Source organism: Xylaria bambusicola (genome assembly GCF_022495145.1).
Source record: "Xylaria bambusicola strain CBS 139988 unplaced genomic scaffold F5B22scaffold_11, whole genome shotgun sequence".
Classification (NCBI taxonomy): domain Eukaryota; kingdom Fungi; phylum Ascomycota; class Sordariomycetes; order Xylariales; family Xylariaceae; genus Xylaria; species Xylaria bambusicola.
The window spans coordinates 881890-898887 of record NW_025953564.1 but is presented as its reverse complement, the minus strand read 5'-3'; the positions used below and the strand labels follow the sequence as shown (position 1 = coordinate 898887).

Here is a 16998-nt window from a genome sequence, read left to right as displayed (position 1 = left end):
AGTACTGACTGTAATACAGACCTTCAATACAGACCTACAGTACTGACTGTAATACAGACCTTCAATACTGACCTTCAGTACTGACTGCAATACAGACCTTCAATACAGACCTACAGTACTGACTGTAATACAGACCTTCAATATAGACCTACAGTACTGACTGTAATACTGACCTTCAATACTGACCTTTAATACTGACCTTTAATACTGACCTTCAGTACTGACCTTCAATACAGACCTTCAATACTGACCTTCAATACTGACCTTCAATACTGACCTTCAATACTGACCTTCAATACTGACCTTCAATACTGACCTTCAATACTGACCTACAATGCTAAGTACAATATAAACCTATATAGCTAAAAGCTATAACTTAAATAATTATAAAGCTTAATATAAATTATAAATTATTTATATAACCTTTAAAATAGGTTTTACCCCGCACTTGACCTGATTTTTTATTTTCGCACTTTGTGGTAGTGGCCCACCCTACACCTGCCAAGGGGAACTCATGAATGCAATATTCAGTTATTATTCATAGAGTTCTGTCGCGGTTTTCAGGAGATGTCACACTGTCTCATATATATATGTAGCGCCATTAACGAGCGATGTATAATAGGGCTATATGTATTCTCCGCCTGAATGTGACATAAGAGGGGTTCATAGAGAACTCCATAATTACTGTCTTCAGTATTGTCGAACCAAATTTGCTTAGACTCGAAGCTTGCGACTTCAATATTACTATTAATATACAATCCAGAATTTAATACAGATTAGTTAATATCGCCATATTCCTGGCACGCTCCAAAACGTATAGCTGCCCTAACCGCCAGCGAGATACGATTTTAACTACAGTCGACTTCTAGTTGGGGACAGAGCCGGGTATTAATATTTCAGTATATGTGATCAGGGTTTTTGAACTTGTCTTTAATCTCTTGTTCCGAGAACCGCTGAGTGTGCGCTTTTAGTAGAAGGACTCGATCAGCTAAACTCATCGCCAGCTGCTCCATGCCAATGGGTACCATGCACTTCGCCAAATGAGCGTAATCTTTCATGAGAAGGCGTAAAGTAATCATGATATAGTCGATATTATGAAACACCTATAAGTATCATCAGCTCTATACGGTTTTGGATGAATTGGCGGCTTTGCGCCTCGTAGGCAATGATATCAAGATGTGTCGACTGTGACTGTACTCCAAGGAAAAGGGGCTTACCAGAGCTCCATTAGCCGCATATTTCCACTTTCCCTTGATGAACGCGTTGGGGTGGTCCCTCCAATGTCTCTGGGGGTTTAGATGATGAGATGTATGGTATCCATCATTGTAAGAGTAACGGTTGCTCTACAATATGTCAGAAAAGTTGTAAAAGTTGGATTGGATGTACGAGGTGAGCAGAGTACATACTGGAACATCGATCAACGTAATACTTGACCTATAATCTGAATCCGGTTCATGAGTATCAACGAACGCGTGTTGACCCCAGTTGCCTATCATGAGGCCAATCCGTAGTAGCAATAGAGGTAAAAGAAACACAAATAACGTCGGCTTCGGTTGCCAGGCATAGAGTGAGGCCAGTGCGGTATAGTTACCGATCTCCCAAAAGGCTGCCTTTGCAGCAAAACCAGGTTTCTGTTTCCGCAGAAAGTAGCACGGAAGGTCGAACCAAATGAGGAAGAAAAACCTGCCGACATAATGAAGGAAGTGAAAAATATTATCACGTTGATAACGAATTGTTGATGAAAGGTCATCAGGTCCGTTGCCTTCCACGTGGTGATGCTTGACATGATGATAGTAATATGAGTTCCACGTGTGTCCCATAAGGGGATCGGTAATATAAGGGAAGAGATGATCGAAGATAGCAAATTGAGTACTGAGTATCCCTCTCATATGAATATGCTGGTGCATCATCAAAGTGTACGTCCCCATGTAGGAGACTTGCATGATGAAATGTAGCACAGCGTGGATCCAGGTGAAACGCCAGAGATACAGAATGAGAGCGCTCGGTACCGATGTTGAGAAGTATAGTAGTAGATGGGTCAACATGACTACGTCACTTTCGTGTCTCACCACATATTGGGCGAGACGAAGATACGGCCGAAGGACATGCCGGCCGATGCTCGTATTCCATTCGATTCGATCATAATCGTGCTCTGTGAAGACGGTGGGTTCGAAGTCGGGATGTTTCGGGTTGTTCAGAGCGTCAAGTTTTGAAATAGCTGAGGCATACTGGGTTTTCTCTAAGATCGTCTCATTTATCAGCAACACTACATAGTCAAACTTGGGCTCACGGATGATTGTTTGCATACCACAGCTGACAATCTGGCCTGCGGTGTTGTTTTCATTATCAGCTTCCGCTCTGTCGCTTTTGGTGCTATTGGAGAACCGTTCGATATCTGACGTGAGTGTTTCCAAAACGATTCGATCAGGTTTTGTGAGTTTCGGGTCAAAAACGATGTATTTTTCCATGCTCACTGAGAGATAACTGCGTTAGGTGTTTATCTTGACACTATATCCCAAAGTAGACGAATAAAATAGGTGAGAGACGAGAAAATTCCACGATGGAAGCACACTTCACTTTTTCTGTGAGCTGTAGGGAAAGCATTTTCGCACCCGAATTTTCTTTCGTGCTAGCTATTATAGGGGATTTATGTTACACAGAATTATCCCACCCAATGTCGCACCCCCTACCAACATTTAGAAGAGCTGGTTAGGTACTCACCAGGGATATTGAAGTTGTATCTATACTTGGTTGGAATCATTTTGGGGTAACTAGCAGGTACTGCGTCTTGGCAAGCATAACTGCCAGGGGGATTGGAGTCGCCTACCTACAAGAGGTGTTGTGACGGAAATCTGCAGTTAATACTACACAACACTGTCGCAGTAGCTGTACAAGATTATCTATCTACAGTGCCTATTCAATAGGAATTGAATTCTCCTTTAAACTACGATACATGGCTTGAGAAGGTTAGTGTAGGTACTGAAGGGCTTACTTGTCCGCTGAGATATGAGTTCGCCAGCAATGAGTGTTGAATAGGGCTGCTTATGAGGGAATGCTGACACCTGCATACTGCGCAGCCCCGTCCCAGGAGCCAATGTTTAACAATGTTTGACTGACCTTTCCCCGAGGATCGAGGCCACCATCATTCTGTCCAGGCCGACCTTTAGGCAGCCTCATGCAGATTGAGAAGTCACGGAAGCCAGTTGTAAGTCACTTAGGTAATCTATCTAGAAGGACTTTTAATCCAGAGACAAGCCCCCAAACCCAATGTGAAGAACTTCTCCAACTATACCCTCTACTACATAAAAGGCCTCCCCTTGAACTCTCCCCTATATTCTCAATTCTTGATTGATGGGATCCCATTTCAGACTTACTACCAAATTTGACCACCATGTCTCGAGCCCCAGTGGCTGGCTTGCATATCCGACCATACCTTCGTTACTTGGCGAGTGATTTGCACCGACGACTCCGCGCTGGGTATACCCTCGGTCAAGCAACAGCACTATGGCTGACCTGGTCCTTCCCTCAGAAGGTGGCCGCCGCTAATACCTACGTTTTCACTCCTGTTCAAACTTTATCCCCGGCACAACAGACATCGGTGAACCAAGAGGGTGGAGATTTTGATTTTATTAATTGGGTTAATAGGGGAATGACTATTCGAGGTGGCAATTCGGTTTACGCATGCTTGGCTAACCTCACTGCCGCACTTGAGCTGGTAGGACAGCTTAACCAAGCGGAATACAATGGTGCCGCTGGTGCTTTGAGCCTGCTTCCAACAGCAGGCGCATTGTTGGGAGCGCCCACTCGAGAGATGTGGATTCTGTATAAGCTGGTACCTATTTCTGGAATTCTCAGCATGTTTCTCAGCCTCGGAGGTTCCATCACCCCTTCAAATGTCGGCGATTACGACCCGAACAAACCCTTCTCGTTTGGTGGTTTCGTGCCTACAATTCCCGTTGAAGCGTCCCGCCGACCCAAGTCGCGTACAACAAGCCATATCAACGAAGGAGAAGCAAACATTTACAAACGCGATGAAGAACTGATGGTGGAGGATGATATCAACAAGTTTGCCCGCGAAATCAAAGAGAGGGCAGAAGACGATGGTGGTGGGGATATATTCTTGCGTGTTTGGTTCGCAATGGGTATTCAGATCACTCTCATCGCCGCTCTCTTGGTTCCAATGTACTATGCCCAGAGAGGTGCGGTCATCACATGGTGGTGCAGAGTAAGTTACGTCAATTCCATCATCAACATAGCTAACATGCTTCTGATATCAGGTATGGGGCTGGATGTGGTTCTGGTACTTCCTCGTGACGGTTGTAGCTATATTCGATAATCTCGTCGCCGCTCCTTTCACAAAAAGCTGGACTGTCCGTATCTCAAGGTCTCCTACAGGGATCATCTTAGACGAGACGGCTCCCAAGATCTACAACAATCCACAGTATCCCAACGCTCTCGCCTTCATTAAGGCTGGCCCAGTTATGAACCAGAGAGTACGGATAGCAGCTAACACAGGAGCCAGCTATCCTCGCACTTGTTTCTACGCTGTCATTTCTGTGAAGAGGATCTCCACGGTTCACGCAATAGCACAAGTTGTTGCCAAGTTATCCAGTGTTGCTGTTTTCGCCTTTGGCACAGCACTATTCGCCTCCGCTACCCTTGTATCTATTTCAATCGCCTTGATGGTTCTATCTGTGATCCTTGCTGCCGGCGTTGGTGGGCGGGTGCTCGCCATGTGGGTTGTCGCAACGATCAGCAGTCAAAATAGGCCGATCATCCACAAGATGGTTAGATCCGAGGAAGAAGCAGCAAGATACTTCCAGGCACTAGCAGAAATTGATGTGCAAATGGAAATCAGCGGACATGTAATTGTCAATGGGACTATAGTCAAGTCCCGGCATGTCTGGTTCTCTCCAGAGACGTATATTGGGTTGCTGGCTAAGCCGTTTGATGTGGTATCCATGGCAGAGAAGAACTCCAGGGGAAGCGCAACGTCAGCCTATCATCCAGTTGCCCAAAACTTCTTGGCTCCAATGATGGATGATGAAATGCAGTACAGCCAGCTATCAGCACCACAACGTAGGCCTGGCCCTTCGTCTGGTCAGGATTGGATTCCATAACAGATTCATTTGGTCTTATTTGAAGTTTACGGTATGGTATAATCAAATTTCATGAAGAGAGTGGTTATTTCAGTTAAGCAAGCAAATACGAGCGTTCTTCTGATAGTATTCCTGTATTTTAGCTATATTGTTGATTTTCATGTCTTGGTCGCTGTGGTTTACTATATGAGGTTGTTCAGTGTCTTGCCTCTTTACATCTATGATTTCTAGGTGCGATACTGTTAGACACGCGAACGGCCAAAAATGCAGTTCGCCTACGGCTATGGGCACAAGCAGCCTCGTTTTGAAAAGAGCAGGTTTAAATCTGGTATCGCTTTTCGCTAAACCTGTAGGTATCGATCTGCTACCAATAATATGTTGGTCATATGCTAGCGTGGTTCCTGCACTATATACAGCCAAATTAGTATGGCCATACCATCCAAACTAGGTTGGCTTATAGGTATATAAACGCCATAATACTGCCATGACATCTGATAGATGTAATTCTTTCATGATAGTTGCGAGAGAAAAAGCGTGTGGAATTATTAATGGTAAAAGTGTCAAAGTTAAAAGTAGTAGGTAAAATAGGGTTGGAGGTATTATGGTGTTGGTAGGGAACAGTACATAAACTGTAATATAAGCAGATAGCTTGCATCTGCAATAGCCTTATGGCTGCAGATTTAAATCCTGCTTAAAAACTGAAAAGTGAGATCACACAGAGTTCGCTGGCATTAGACACACTGAGTATTGAGCTTGGGAGTTCGGCAGCGACCGTATAATATATGATCAAAGCTAGTCTCCAAGGCGAAGAAGGAATTCGGTGGCCAAACAGATTGTTAGAACAGCGACCATGTCGGTGTTGTTTGACAGTTGTTATTGGACAGAGGTTTTGATACCTTTATTGATTAGGCTAGGACTACATATAGCTGGTCTCTTCGTTTATAGCCCTAGGATTGTGACATAGATATTTCGACCCGCCTCACCTTTGAAGTTTGGATTCAAGTGAGCATTCTATGAACATCTGGGCATGAAACAGCTTACAGTGGCCGATCTACAGGCTACACTAGGGCTATTGGTTATGTGGCTTATATTAGGAGGACGTGAACCTGTTCAGAAGGTAGGCTGGATGGTAGGTCCTCTGCCCCCTGTAGAACAAATCATTCACACCCAAGTCTTTCTATAATTTATTTACTATTGGTAGACATTGCATTGCTGATGCAAGCTTTAATTGGCTGGCTTCAACGAATGAGGCATACCGTACAATTTTTACAACGCCACACTTCGAGGCACATGCAAGACAGATTCTACACTGCTCAACCCTTGTGACATGCTGTATCGCGTTCTGTCGTTTTACTTAACGCTTACAACTATTCAGATGCGTGGTGTAATTCCTGGGCAGTTTATAAATAGTTTTCGAAGCCTTGCGGTTACCAAGACCCGTGGTGTCTCTCGTTTGTTAAAAGGCCTACTATGCACCTGGCAAGGCTGGCCCCGGATCTAAATACAGGTCTCCCGGCATCCTAGATTTCGAAATTCGCCAATAAGTCTCATGCCGAATAGCCCCACTTAACAAGCCTGCCGCATGAGAAATAACGTAGCAGGGCACGTACTGTACGGTAGTAGGGGTGAGATGAAGCTGATGCCTAGGTATTACGCGCTATTTCTTTCAATGGCCTTGACAATCAAGCTTATGGCTCTATCCAACTGAGGCTGCTGGGTCTCCTGCATCATAGCCGCCGCATTAAAGACCCTTGTTCGGTTCGGAAGACATCTCACCCTCCTTTGACTGGGATATGTGATTTGCCCAAACAAATTGTGTCTACACAAGAACTGGCCAGGGTCTTCTCAGCCCTGGCTCAACCCTCCAGCGTACTACCTAAACAGCCTGCAGAATCCAGAAGGTATAATTGTACTTCTACATTGAATCCACCCCGCATGAAGTACTGTAACAACTCAGTGCGGTATTGGTGTTGTTACTGTAAGTACCTAGGTAGAAAAAGCAAGCTTAGATTTTTGGTATGAGGGGTAGATACACAAGGTTAGGTGCCTATCTCATGTAAGCGAGGGTGATGAGCCTCACTTGACTACCTACATAGCGATCGTTCCTGATTGGTCAAGTAAAGCTGTACGTATTAAACACAGTCATGTCTGCCGCCCTAGAGGAATTACATCTACCAAGGCGATAGCAGACAAATTTGAGGTTACGTATGTGCAGATTTCTAGGTTGCCGATCTAATGCCATTCAAGACTTTGGCATACTGGTGTTTTTCTTTTCCGTAACGATTTATCTTATCATCGAAATTTAGCCCTTGAAAAATGCTTTACCTTGCGGTGTGAAGTCTCTTGTATAACAAGGGCAGCTAACTGGGATTGGAATAACATCTATTCACAATACAATAGTTTGCTAGGTCTGCAAAGGTACTTGTTGGTCATCCAATTGCTTATTGGCCTTGGTGGCTCATCTTTGACCCTATATATAGTTGGACTGGCTGTCTTGGCCACCTAGGTTTAATTGGCCTGTTTCATAAAACGAAGTCTATATAATTTCACTTTTGATATTGCTTATATATCTCTTGAAGATCATGAAGGAGATCGCAGACACCCGTAACCGAAGACGAACTACATGCTCGGCCTTATGCACGTATAACACTTAGTGTGTGATATGGAGGAAAAGACTGCAGAATCTAACATGCACTTTCCCATTTGGGCTCAGGTCATTATAGCAACCAGAAAACTAGGACCCAGGAGGGAACTATATTTTACAGTATCTATCTACTGGATTCGTGCCGACTTGGTTTCTCAAGTTATTTGTACTGTTCCTGTCGACCCAGCTGTTTGAATGTGTAACGAATCCGGGCACATATGACTTCAGAGCTAGAGATTCGTCAATCCTAAGAGAGGATCGGCCTTTTAAGCCATAACATCAAGTTGTCCTGAATAACGGGCTCTTAGCACATCGACTAGATATAGTTCACGTAGCTCCAAATGAGGGATTTCCAGTGACGCGCAGAAGCGTTAGTGTATCTACCATAGAAAAAACAACGCCGCTATTCCCGGGACGAATAACGGCCTTTATATGGCAGGAACCTACCACTTCGTGACAATATCAGTCACATGCTTCCGGTAAGTCAATCCACAAGAATATTACAAGATGATGAAAGATCAACCAGTATACCAAGTTTGATATTTCCGAATAGCTCTGAGCCTGTCACGCTATACTATTCATCAAAATGTGAGAAAATATGGTCATACTTGAACGAGATAGATCAGACGGTATCCCCTTAATTTCTGTTAATATCGTAATACCATAGTTGAGTATAGAGACGCAGGATCTCGGCCTGATAGCGTTATTTACCATTTGGTAGCATAACGGTTATAGTATTATACTCCTATATTCCTGTTCCGTGACAGTTAATTTAGCGGAGGAAACCCGAAATTAGGACGATTTGAGACAGGTCAAGCATATACAGGGGCTTCGCCGCTCCTGTATGTAAGTGTGGTCGTAATCGAGTATCTAGTAGTACATATATCTCGTCCATCAGAGTCTTTAGGCAATGGTATTAGTTTGTCCAGAGTACTACAAACCAGTCGTATCGTATCAGATCAACAGTAAATTCTACAAGAGATGTATCCTTTAAGTAGGGTGAAATTAATTTTATGACTGAAGAGATTGCTAAGTGCTCTTAGCGGGGTTTTTGGCTAAGATACATATCCTCTCGAACGTTCAAAAACGACGCTGTTAGACGTTCGAGGTCTAACGGTTCTTATATAGCCCTACCTACGTCTAACATATCCTGATATACATTCTCTGGATACGCTCATTGCTAGAGTCGCCTGGATGAGGTGGACTATTGCAGTCCGAAACAGCCTTTGGAGTATGTTGGTTCTTCTTCTTCAGCTTCCCCCTTCGGTGGTATTGTCTCAGCGAGTGAATTCATGTATCGATTCAATAATTGAAAGACATGGCCCGAATAAACTTTTTCTTATTCCTACTTCTACTCTTCCAATACGTGAGGCTCGGTTCACGTCACATTGCGTCCTGTTGATTACTAGCTGATTTCTTTATTTAAATCTATTGTTTCATTGCCATTTTGGATGTCATGAAGTCGAGTAACAATACCTGAACAAATTCATTGACTGAGGGGCGGTGCTCGAGGATTGATGGGTTTAAGAACGACTAAGATAGTTATGTCGCGGATAGAGTTTCTACAACATCGCACATTTTCTTGATAAACACCTACTATGTGTTCCACAACCGGGGAATAAGAAAACATTATAGGGATGAATAAAAAGACGACATCCGGGTATCTAATGAGTATTTGGAAAGATACTGTTAAGGGATAACAGCAACCAAGACATTTACCCCTGAAAATGGGTTCCAGATCTGGCTTCAATAATTCTGTAGTGAAATAGTACCGCCACATGCAGCATTACCTACCGAACTACGTGTGGCGCCAGTGTGATACATGTCCGCCAACGATAAAAGGGGGAAGAGAGGGGAGAGATGCAGTGTAAGACAGACTCAGGTGAGTGCGACATGCCGAGAAGGTATAAAAAGAAATACCAACCACCACGCGTGATAAACGCCAGTACGTGGTTGAGACATGAATTACCGTGTATCCTTCTTTTTGGCCGGTATCTTCAGCTTAGCGAGGGATGTAGAAGTCGTGGCACGATTGACTAGAGTGCACGGAAAGCGAAGGGTCACAATTGTGCTTCAGACGGCACTCGCATTGGAAAAGTATAAAATTATTGTTTTACCTCAGTCAAGGAACACCAAACTCCCTGACTTCGATGACAGATCTTAACTCCTCAGAAATCTTCTCAAATTTATTCTTCAGTATACACCTACCTACCTACACCACTTCGTCGCCATGATGTTCACCCTACGGATGATGATAGCAGGTTGTCTGCTAGCCCTCAGGTTCGTGTTTTATCCAACTCATATGTCATAAGTACCTGTGCGAAATTCAAGATAAATATATATAAAGGAATGCGAAGAAATATTCCTCAAAATAAGAACTTAAGATGTCAATCTAATTACTATGTCCTTAGTGCTGCGGCCGTGACGGAGACACAACCATCTAACAAGCGAAAGTATCCCCATTTGCTAACACCGCAAATCTCGCATCCACCACTGCATCCTTCAGCATCATCGTCGGAATCATCGCTGCCATCTCATACGCTGCCAGAATCCTGCTACACAACTCTTACGGACCTACGACACCTCCGGACTACGACAGTTACGCACAGGTGCTATACGCGAACGAGCAAATTCCCAGAGGGTGAATGAGCCTTTTCTCTCTCTCTCGCCTCGATTCCCGTCTTCTTGTTCCCGTAAATCTGTTTAAATGAACGCGAAGTCGATCATGCAGCTATTTATACGTGACTAGTAACTGACGAATATCAGGACCTTGCCCAACGCTCTCCTGTCCTCCTCCCTCTTCGGATCTGGTCTGCCTTGACTACATCAAAGTATCAAGCTTGACAGTTCCATGCGCAACAGACGTGAGTAGAAATAACTCTTTTCTTCCTGCACCTTTTCCTCTTCCCTCCTCTGTTTGTCTCTCCAGTGGCCAATGGCCAATGGCGATAGGCCGCGTCCTTGTGCGAGCCAAGCTGCGGTAGGCAAGAAGACTGCAGGTCAATAGTCACGCGATGAGGCCGATTTTCGAAAGCGAGCGAATCACTGACTTCAATATATCATTCTCGCTATCGTAGTGCTGCCCAACGACAAGCACTACATACAAGCCATATGAGTCGGTGCCGTGTCCTACGTGCGACCCATGCCGTATCCCGACTGAATGGATCACGTACACGACGGGATGTCCCGGCACGTCTACGATTACGGAGATAAACGTCATTACGCCGCCGCCGTATCACAATTGAGGTTGAGACAATGATCAGTGGCAGATGGTGGGGGTTGAACCGGTTCATTGTTAGTAACGCGTCACATTAGAAGCAATTAAGCCCGCAATGGGGAGGTTGATGAGAGAGACAAAAGTCTCAATGGCCGTGTATACAGCTCTATTCAGTTCTATATGGGCCCAAGTGCTTGCACATGTGGTCTTTCCTGTCTTGACTCCTATAATCTGTTCTTTATCGCACAGTAGCTCCCTTAAGCGTCTTGACAGTGCATGTACCGCCGTTCGCCGTTGTCAACTTGCCGGTCTCGGCCTTGCCAGCAGCCTCAACTAGACTTCCGTCAAAGGCAACCTCAAGGTTATCAGTCGTCGTGAAGCCCGGCTGGAACGTCTCCCAGATCTTCTTCTTGGGGTTGAGGACGCCCTCGGGCTCGCCCCGCCAGCCGTCAAAGCATACGCGGTCACCGGCCTTGGAGTCGGTAGGCGGCGTGACCAGCTCGACGGGGCCCTTGTGGTCATCTACTTCGCCCTCCTTCAGTTTTGGTGATGCGGCGAGTACCATGGCGCATGACTTGATACCACGCATCTTGACGGGCTTCAGGTTTGCGACGACCACGACCTTGCGTCCCTGCATCTCCTCAAGAGGCACCAATCCGTTCAGACCGGAGCACACCGTCCGGCAGACTTGTCCCTCGTATTCCTCGGTATCGTCTGTGCCAGGCTTATCTCCCATAGCAATTGTCGATACATATAGACTGTCGGCTTCGGGGTGCTTGATGGCCTTGAGAATGTGTCCGACTCTGAGGTCGATCAAATGAGGCGCCGGAGGTGAGGCAGCAGCAGGTGCCTTTTGGGGTTTGGGGGCTTTCTCCTTCTTCTCCTTCTTGGGCTTTGCCTCACCGACTCCAGCAGCCGCGGCTACAGCATCTTTAGCCTCTACAGCCTTATCCACTACAGCCTGAGCAGCAGCCTTTGTACGGTCGACCAGCGTAGCCTCGCCACCAGCAGCGGCGGCGGCGGCGGCAGCCTTCTCTTTCTTCAGACGCTCCTTCTCGGCCTTGGCATCCGTGGGTGGCTTGACGTAGAGGACCTCCTCAGGATCCACCTTGATCTTATCGGCGTCGCTGACCTTGAGGTCGAAAACACCCGAGTTCTGCACGAAGTCGAGGTGTCGGACGATGTGAGGATGGCCTTGCTGTCCGGTGCGCTGCTCAGGTGACCACGACTTGACAGTGGGCGCTAGAGATTCGTAGATGGCGATGTCGGCCTTGGAGGGCTTGACACCCAAAAGCGTGGTGCGGGAAGTGAGATGCGTGTTGAGCTTATCGAGGATGGAAGTATCGGTAGGGGAGCTCCTGAGACGCTCGGACGTGGTGATCCATTGTTGCACCTCGGTCTCCTCGGTGGAGGAGAGCTTTTGAGCGTCGATAGCGGCCATGGCAAAGTTTCTTATATTGGTGACACCTCTTGAAAGAGGGCGAATGGTTCGGAATAGAGACAGTTTGACGGTTGGGATGGTGATTCGAGGAGATGGAAGACAACAAATGGGAAACTCGGGCAACGTGAAGGAGGGGTCCCGTCGAATTGAATTTTGAAAAGTGACCTATTTCCTAACTGCCCCTCCATTGACTGGTTCACTTTATTTGGCGGGGTCTTCTCTACCGGGTAGCACCTCCCAAGCTTTGGTATCCACTCCTGTAGCCTGCACCGCCACTAGACGCCTTAGCCACAATATGCAAGTACTTAGGTAACATGTATGTGGCTGGAGCCGGTGGTCCCTGCTATCCAATCCTAACCTCCCGTGTCGAGAGCTTGCTTGATGAAGCTCCTCAGAAAAGCGTAGCCTAATAATTATCCATCGCGCGCAATCCCACGACACCGATCGATCCCGACCCAGCCCGCATCGAGCCGACGTGACGTGCTCTTCACACTACCCCTACGCTTCCATTGCCGTCGCGACACGCGAATAATTCTATCAAAATGGGCGGTTACGGATACAACTCGTATGGCGTGGGAGGCCTTACGTCCTTCCTGACGGTTGTCGGCTTATGTATGTGCATCACCGTATAGCAAATATTGTCGTGGCAAATAACAGTGTTCCTTAGCTGACCATATTTTCTCTAGATATGTTATTTACCGGCAGTGGTGAATCCTTCAATGTGCGCATGCCGACCTCTAACTAATCCATTCTCAATACATCATCCTGACAAGCATCTCTAGGTCGGAGCTTTCCTCGAATCAGTATCGCCGTATGCGTGGGCTAGCACAGGAATCGCTTTGTGTATAGGTCTATCTGTCGTCGGTGCAGCATGGTACGGCCCCTCGAAATCAGTCCTACATCAATGTCTACTCCTCACTCCTGTCGCTATCAACGTCATCCACTCGGTCTAACCACATGTCCTCTCAGGGGTATCTTCATTACGGGCTCATCGATTCTCGGTGCTGGTGTCAAAGCCCCGCGGATCCGAACAAAGAATTTGATCTCCATCATCTTCTGCGAGGTCGTCGCCATCTACGGCGTCATTATGGCCATTGTCTTCTCCTCCAAGGTCGGATACACGAGCGGTGATAACCTTTACGACGGCAACAGCTACTACACGGGTTTCGCCCTCTTTTGGGCCGGTCTGACTGTCGGAGGATGCAACCTTGTTTGTGGTATTGCCGTCGGTATCAACGGTAGCGGCGCTGCTTTAGCCGATGCGGCCGATGCTTCACTGTATGTCTCTTTCGACGTCTGCGCATCACATGCTCGTTGTATAGCTAATCGTTCTTTTAGTTTCGTCAAAATCCTCGTTATCGAAATCTTCAGCTCCGTCCTCGGCCTCTTCGGTCTCATCATTGGCCTGCTAGTCCAAGGCAAGGCGCTGGAATTCGGAACCGTACAATAGAACAACATCTTCTCCACATTGAAATTATGGCAGTCTCGACCTGCTCCCATCCGCTCTGGTCTGTGTAAGGTAGATATCGCGCTGTTCGAATTACAAGGGAGAGGGGAGTAATGCATTATCAATCCCGCTTAATATTGCTCGGGGTTGGATCGGCGTTTGGAAGAACGGGCTTTCACATCCACGTCATTGGAAGGTCCAAAGTGCATGATGCGTCTAATTTATGTTAAACTACATATTGTATTATACGACTAGTTCAGCTTCAGGGAAAGCTGTTCGTGTAGTTTGGTTCTCCAGAATAAATAAAAGAATTAGTCACAATACATCTGATGAGATAGATAAAGTATAGGTGGTTATGTTTAACCTCTCTTTGAGGCTACCCAACACAATGAGGTATCATAAAAGGGCATATGGCTTTATATTTGCAATCACGAACATTCGAAGATTTATGAAGTATACCCTACGCTCAGCTCCGGTACATGGTCCCGCTGATAGAAATCATTAGGTGTTCACCGCTCACTGATGCCGTCACAAAATTTTGTTTATTGAGTACCGCTTCGAACTCAAACACGAAACTCATATCGTGAAGGCCGGCGCCGAATCTCGAAAACCATCAGTGATCATTGTGTGTCAGTGCAAACCTCTTATAAGAATTCTTTTCTGTCTACATACCAGTATACACATCAGCTCTCTCTCGAAACGCAGTTTGTAGATTATACACATTCCTCGCTTACCCCTATTTTAACCTTCTACAAGTAAAGATGACTTGCTATACATTCAATTAGCTAGACATCTATTGAGAGCCCCTGAGTTCCAAACTCCTCGATTATGAGTCTTTCCTTTACCTCCTGCCACGAGCATGGGCTACAGGCAAAGAGACTCGCTATATTGCCCCAGTCTAGCCACGAAGGTTTTGAAGCATTCGTGCAACAACGAATGTCATACGGTACTCTCATGGTTGCCCTGATCACACACTATGATGTCCCATTCAGAATCCATCTGTATTCCATCATTGCGAACACTCTCTTGAAAAACCGAAGCCTAACCAGACATTGCATCGACTACTCCATCTCTCATACCACCCCGCCATGTCAATCATGAAAGAAGAGCAGATGGCTCTTATATAGACGCAGCGCCTCTACTTTCCCTCTCGGGAGTTCTTACGCATTCATTCATTCGTTTTCAGTATGTAAGCAGAAAGCCGTGGAATAGGATATTATCATCTCATCATTGCGCCATGTCAGCTCGCTGAGTGTGGGCTTGAGGTGAGCTGATAGCCTACACCCTTTTCCTCCTGCGCTATGTTCGTCAAAGGAGCGTTGGAAACGGAGAAAAGGCTAAAGGCCGTTCTTTACTGCGCTGGACTGATTCATGTATTACATCTTCGCATACTTTTACCTTGTTGTTCAGCTTGAGATAGATAGTCAGGCTGTTCATGCCCAGTGTATCCGTGGTACATCCGTGCTCACGGGAAAGATAGTAGGATGTATAAAGCTGGCGGAACTACGTATCTAACCCATTCATTCACGCTTGCTACTCACTCTATTCCGCTCTCCCTCTCATACACTCTGTTCATACGCTTTTCTTCGGCGTTAGGGGATATAACTTTCCCCTATTCTGTTCTACACCGCTGTCGGGAGAGGCCCCGTGTATCCATCGATCCACGCCGCCACCTCCGCTCATGCGTCTCTTACCTCTCTCCTGCCCGTCATCAATGCCTCTTTCCGTGGGAATAGGGAGCTTGGTTACATAGACAACAGTATATGAATAAGTCTATCTTTTATTCCTGCTCGATTATACTCTGCTGCTACAAGAGATGACCTTACCCATCTAGTCTATGATAGACATATCCTAAGAACAACTAGAGACATACCACTGAATTCCTTTGTCTGAATTCCTGCTCTCTTTCCTTCACTGACCCGCAGGGACCGGGAATCTCGGCTATAATTGAGCAAGTATGTAAGCCGTGCAGGAAAAGAGGCATATTTCCAGATATTTCTCGCCACCGGAGTCTTCCCGTCCACCTATCCGGCTGTAGACGATGTGGGGGAGAGGGGGGGGGGGGAGGAAAAACGAAAGAGAAAGAGAAAGAGGGCAAAAGAAGCGAGCAGGGTAAGCGTACGCAGGCAGATCGACTGACGTGTCGAAGGGAACTCAATGGGATGGGGGGAGTGTATTGCGTCAGGGGAGGGGTGTATGTCGGCTGTGTAGTAAATGAAGTGTAGACGGTGCCAGTAGCGCAAGTCTAAATCACTGAGAACGAAGCAAGTATTCGCAGGAAAACTCGGGAGCTCTTCGTACTCTCGTTGAGCCGTGTTTTCGTGTACTATCTACTTCCGATAGCTACGATTTACTTACCTCCGTCGGTTAGTTAGAGAGCTGAAAATAGAGAAGGGCGGGAGAGAGGAATACAAAGCAAAGAGCACGAGACAACCCCGTTGTGGTATGTTTGCTTTTTCTCCTGTCTATATCAAGGCCATCTGCATAACTCGTCTCGCATTCTAGCTCCACAGGTGCAGCAGAAGGCATCCTAGGTACTAGATAGTGTCTGTAGAGTCCATTAGATTTCATACCGCCTCCTCGTTATCCTTTAGACTATGATAACTGTACCCCTGAGTAACGTAGCATGGAGCTTGGGAAGTAATTCCACTTGGTCAGCTGTATCAAGACTCTGCGAGTGGCGAACATGTATCACACGTTGTTAGGGGGGAACGCTCACGCATGAGACTTATGCATGGGTGATATTCCCGCATATAGGACCTGAGAATGACCGAATCCTTGCCGCAGCTTAACCTCATTATGAGCCTTGACTCACGAGATAACGCATCTGCGAGATGAGCAGGGAGTTCTCACCGCTTCCTCCATATCCTGCCTCGATATATTGAGGATTCACTGCATAATGGACGAGCTCGGCGGTGTCTTTGGGCTTAAGATTGCGATCTCGAGACTTGGAGTCAGGGAGACCAATATGCAGACTTACCCCCTACTCTGCATATGAACGCCAACAAATGAGAGCGAGTCATACAGCGTTTCGGGGTGGCGAGCCCTTATCTTCTAGGTTATGTTACAGTCGGAAGGGGTTTGTCTCCAATATCATGTTCGGTCAACTGCCCATGGGAATGGACCATATTGCACCACGTAGTGTACCAT

The 16998-nt window shown here is 46.3% G+C and overlaps 4 protein-coding genes across 4 annotated transcripts; 2 read left to right on the top strand and 2 right to left on the bottom strand.

Moving 5' to 3' along the window:
- Positions 1-621: 621 nt before the first annotated feature.
- F5B22DRAFT_598929 (uncharacterized protein) lies at positions 622-2673 on the bottom strand. Its single transcript, XM_047974417.1, has 4 exons — positions 2309-2673; positions 1407-2239; positions 1218-1343; positions 622-1103 (listed from the first exon to the last, which is right to left on the bottom strand). The coding sequence occupies exons 1-4, from the start codon at positions 2466-2468 to the stop codon at positions 897-899; spliced, it is 1326 nt and encodes a 441-aa protein (XP_047832958.1). The 5' UTR covers positions 2469-2673; the 3' UTR covers positions 622-896.
- Positions 2674-2870: 197 nt separating this feature from the next.
- F5B22DRAFT_598928 (uncharacterized protein) lies at positions 2871-5583 on the top strand. Its single transcript, XM_047974416.1, has 2 exons — positions 2871-4225; positions 4278-5583. Exons 1-2 carry the CDS (start codon positions 3392-3394, stop codon positions 5118-5120), a joined length of 1677 nt encoding a protein of 558 aa, XP_047832957.1. The 5' UTR covers positions 2871-3391; the 3' UTR covers positions 5121-5583.
- A 5431-nt stretch (positions 5584-11014) lies between these two features.
- F5B22DRAFT_598921 (uncharacterized protein) lies at positions 11015-12566 on the bottom strand. Its single transcript, XM_047974415.1, has one exon. The coding sequence runs from the start codon at positions 12399-12401 to the stop codon at positions 11199-11201; it is 1203 nt and encodes a 400-aa protein (XP_047832956.1). The 5' UTR covers positions 12402-12566; the 3' UTR covers positions 11015-11198.
- Positions 12567-12765: 199 nt separating this feature from the next.
- F5B22DRAFT_598919 (vacuolar ATP synthase subunit C) lies at positions 12766-14239 on the top strand. The gene is made up of 5 exons (XM_047974414.1): positions 12766-13013; positions 13088-13122; positions 13184-13275; positions 13371-13679; positions 13740-14239. Exons 1-5 carry the CDS (start codon positions 12944-12946, stop codon positions 13849-13851), a joined length of 618 nt encoding a protein of 205 aa, XP_047832955.1. The 5' UTR covers positions 12766-12943; the 3' UTR covers positions 13852-14239.
- The last annotated feature ends 2759 nt before the right edge of the window (positions 14240-16998 follow it).

What these genes read in the sequence shown, in the direction of transcription:
- F5B22DRAFT_598929 (XM_047974417.1), bottom strand. Translation starts at nt 2,468, where the DNA reads ATGGAAAAATACATCGTTTTTGACCCGAAACTCACAAAACCTGATCGA. An exon ending in TTACGTTGATCGATGTTCCA is followed by an intron (nt 1,344 to 1,406) that starts GTATGTACTCTG and finishes GACATATTGTAG; the next exon opens with AGCAACCGTTACTCTTACAA. An exon ending in ATGCGGCTAATGGAGCTCTG is followed by an intron (nt 1,104 to 1,217) that starts GTAAGCCCCTTT and finishes TGATACTTATAG; the next exon opens with GTGTTTCATAATATCGACTA.
- F5B22DRAFT_598928 (XM_047974416.1), top strand. Translation starts at nt 3,392, where the DNA reads ATGTCTCGAGCCCCAGTGGCTGGCTTGCATATCCGACCATACCTTCGT. An exon ending in TCATCACATGGTGGTGCAGA is followed by an intron (nt 4,226 to 4,277) that starts GTAAGTTACGTC and finishes TTCTGATATCAG; the next exon opens with GTATGGGGCTGGATGTGGTT.
- F5B22DRAFT_598921 (XM_047974415.1), bottom strand. Translation starts at nt 12,401, where the DNA reads ATGGCCGCTATCGACGCTCAAAAGCTCTCCTCCACCGAGGAGACCGAG.
- F5B22DRAFT_598919 (XM_047974414.1), top strand. Translation starts at nt 12,944, where the DNA reads ATGGGCGGTTACGGATACAACTCGTATGGCGTGGGAGGCCTTACGTCC. An exon ending in CCTGACGGTTGTCGGCTTAT is followed by an intron (nt 13,014 to 13,087) that starts GTATGTGCATCA and finishes TATTTTCTCTAG; the next exon opens with ATATGTTATTTACCGGCAGT. An exon ending in GATGCGGCCGATGCTTCACT is followed by an intron (nt 13,680 to 13,739) that starts GTATGTCTCTTT and finishes TCGTTCTTTTAG; the next exon opens with TTTCGTCAAAATCCTCGTTA.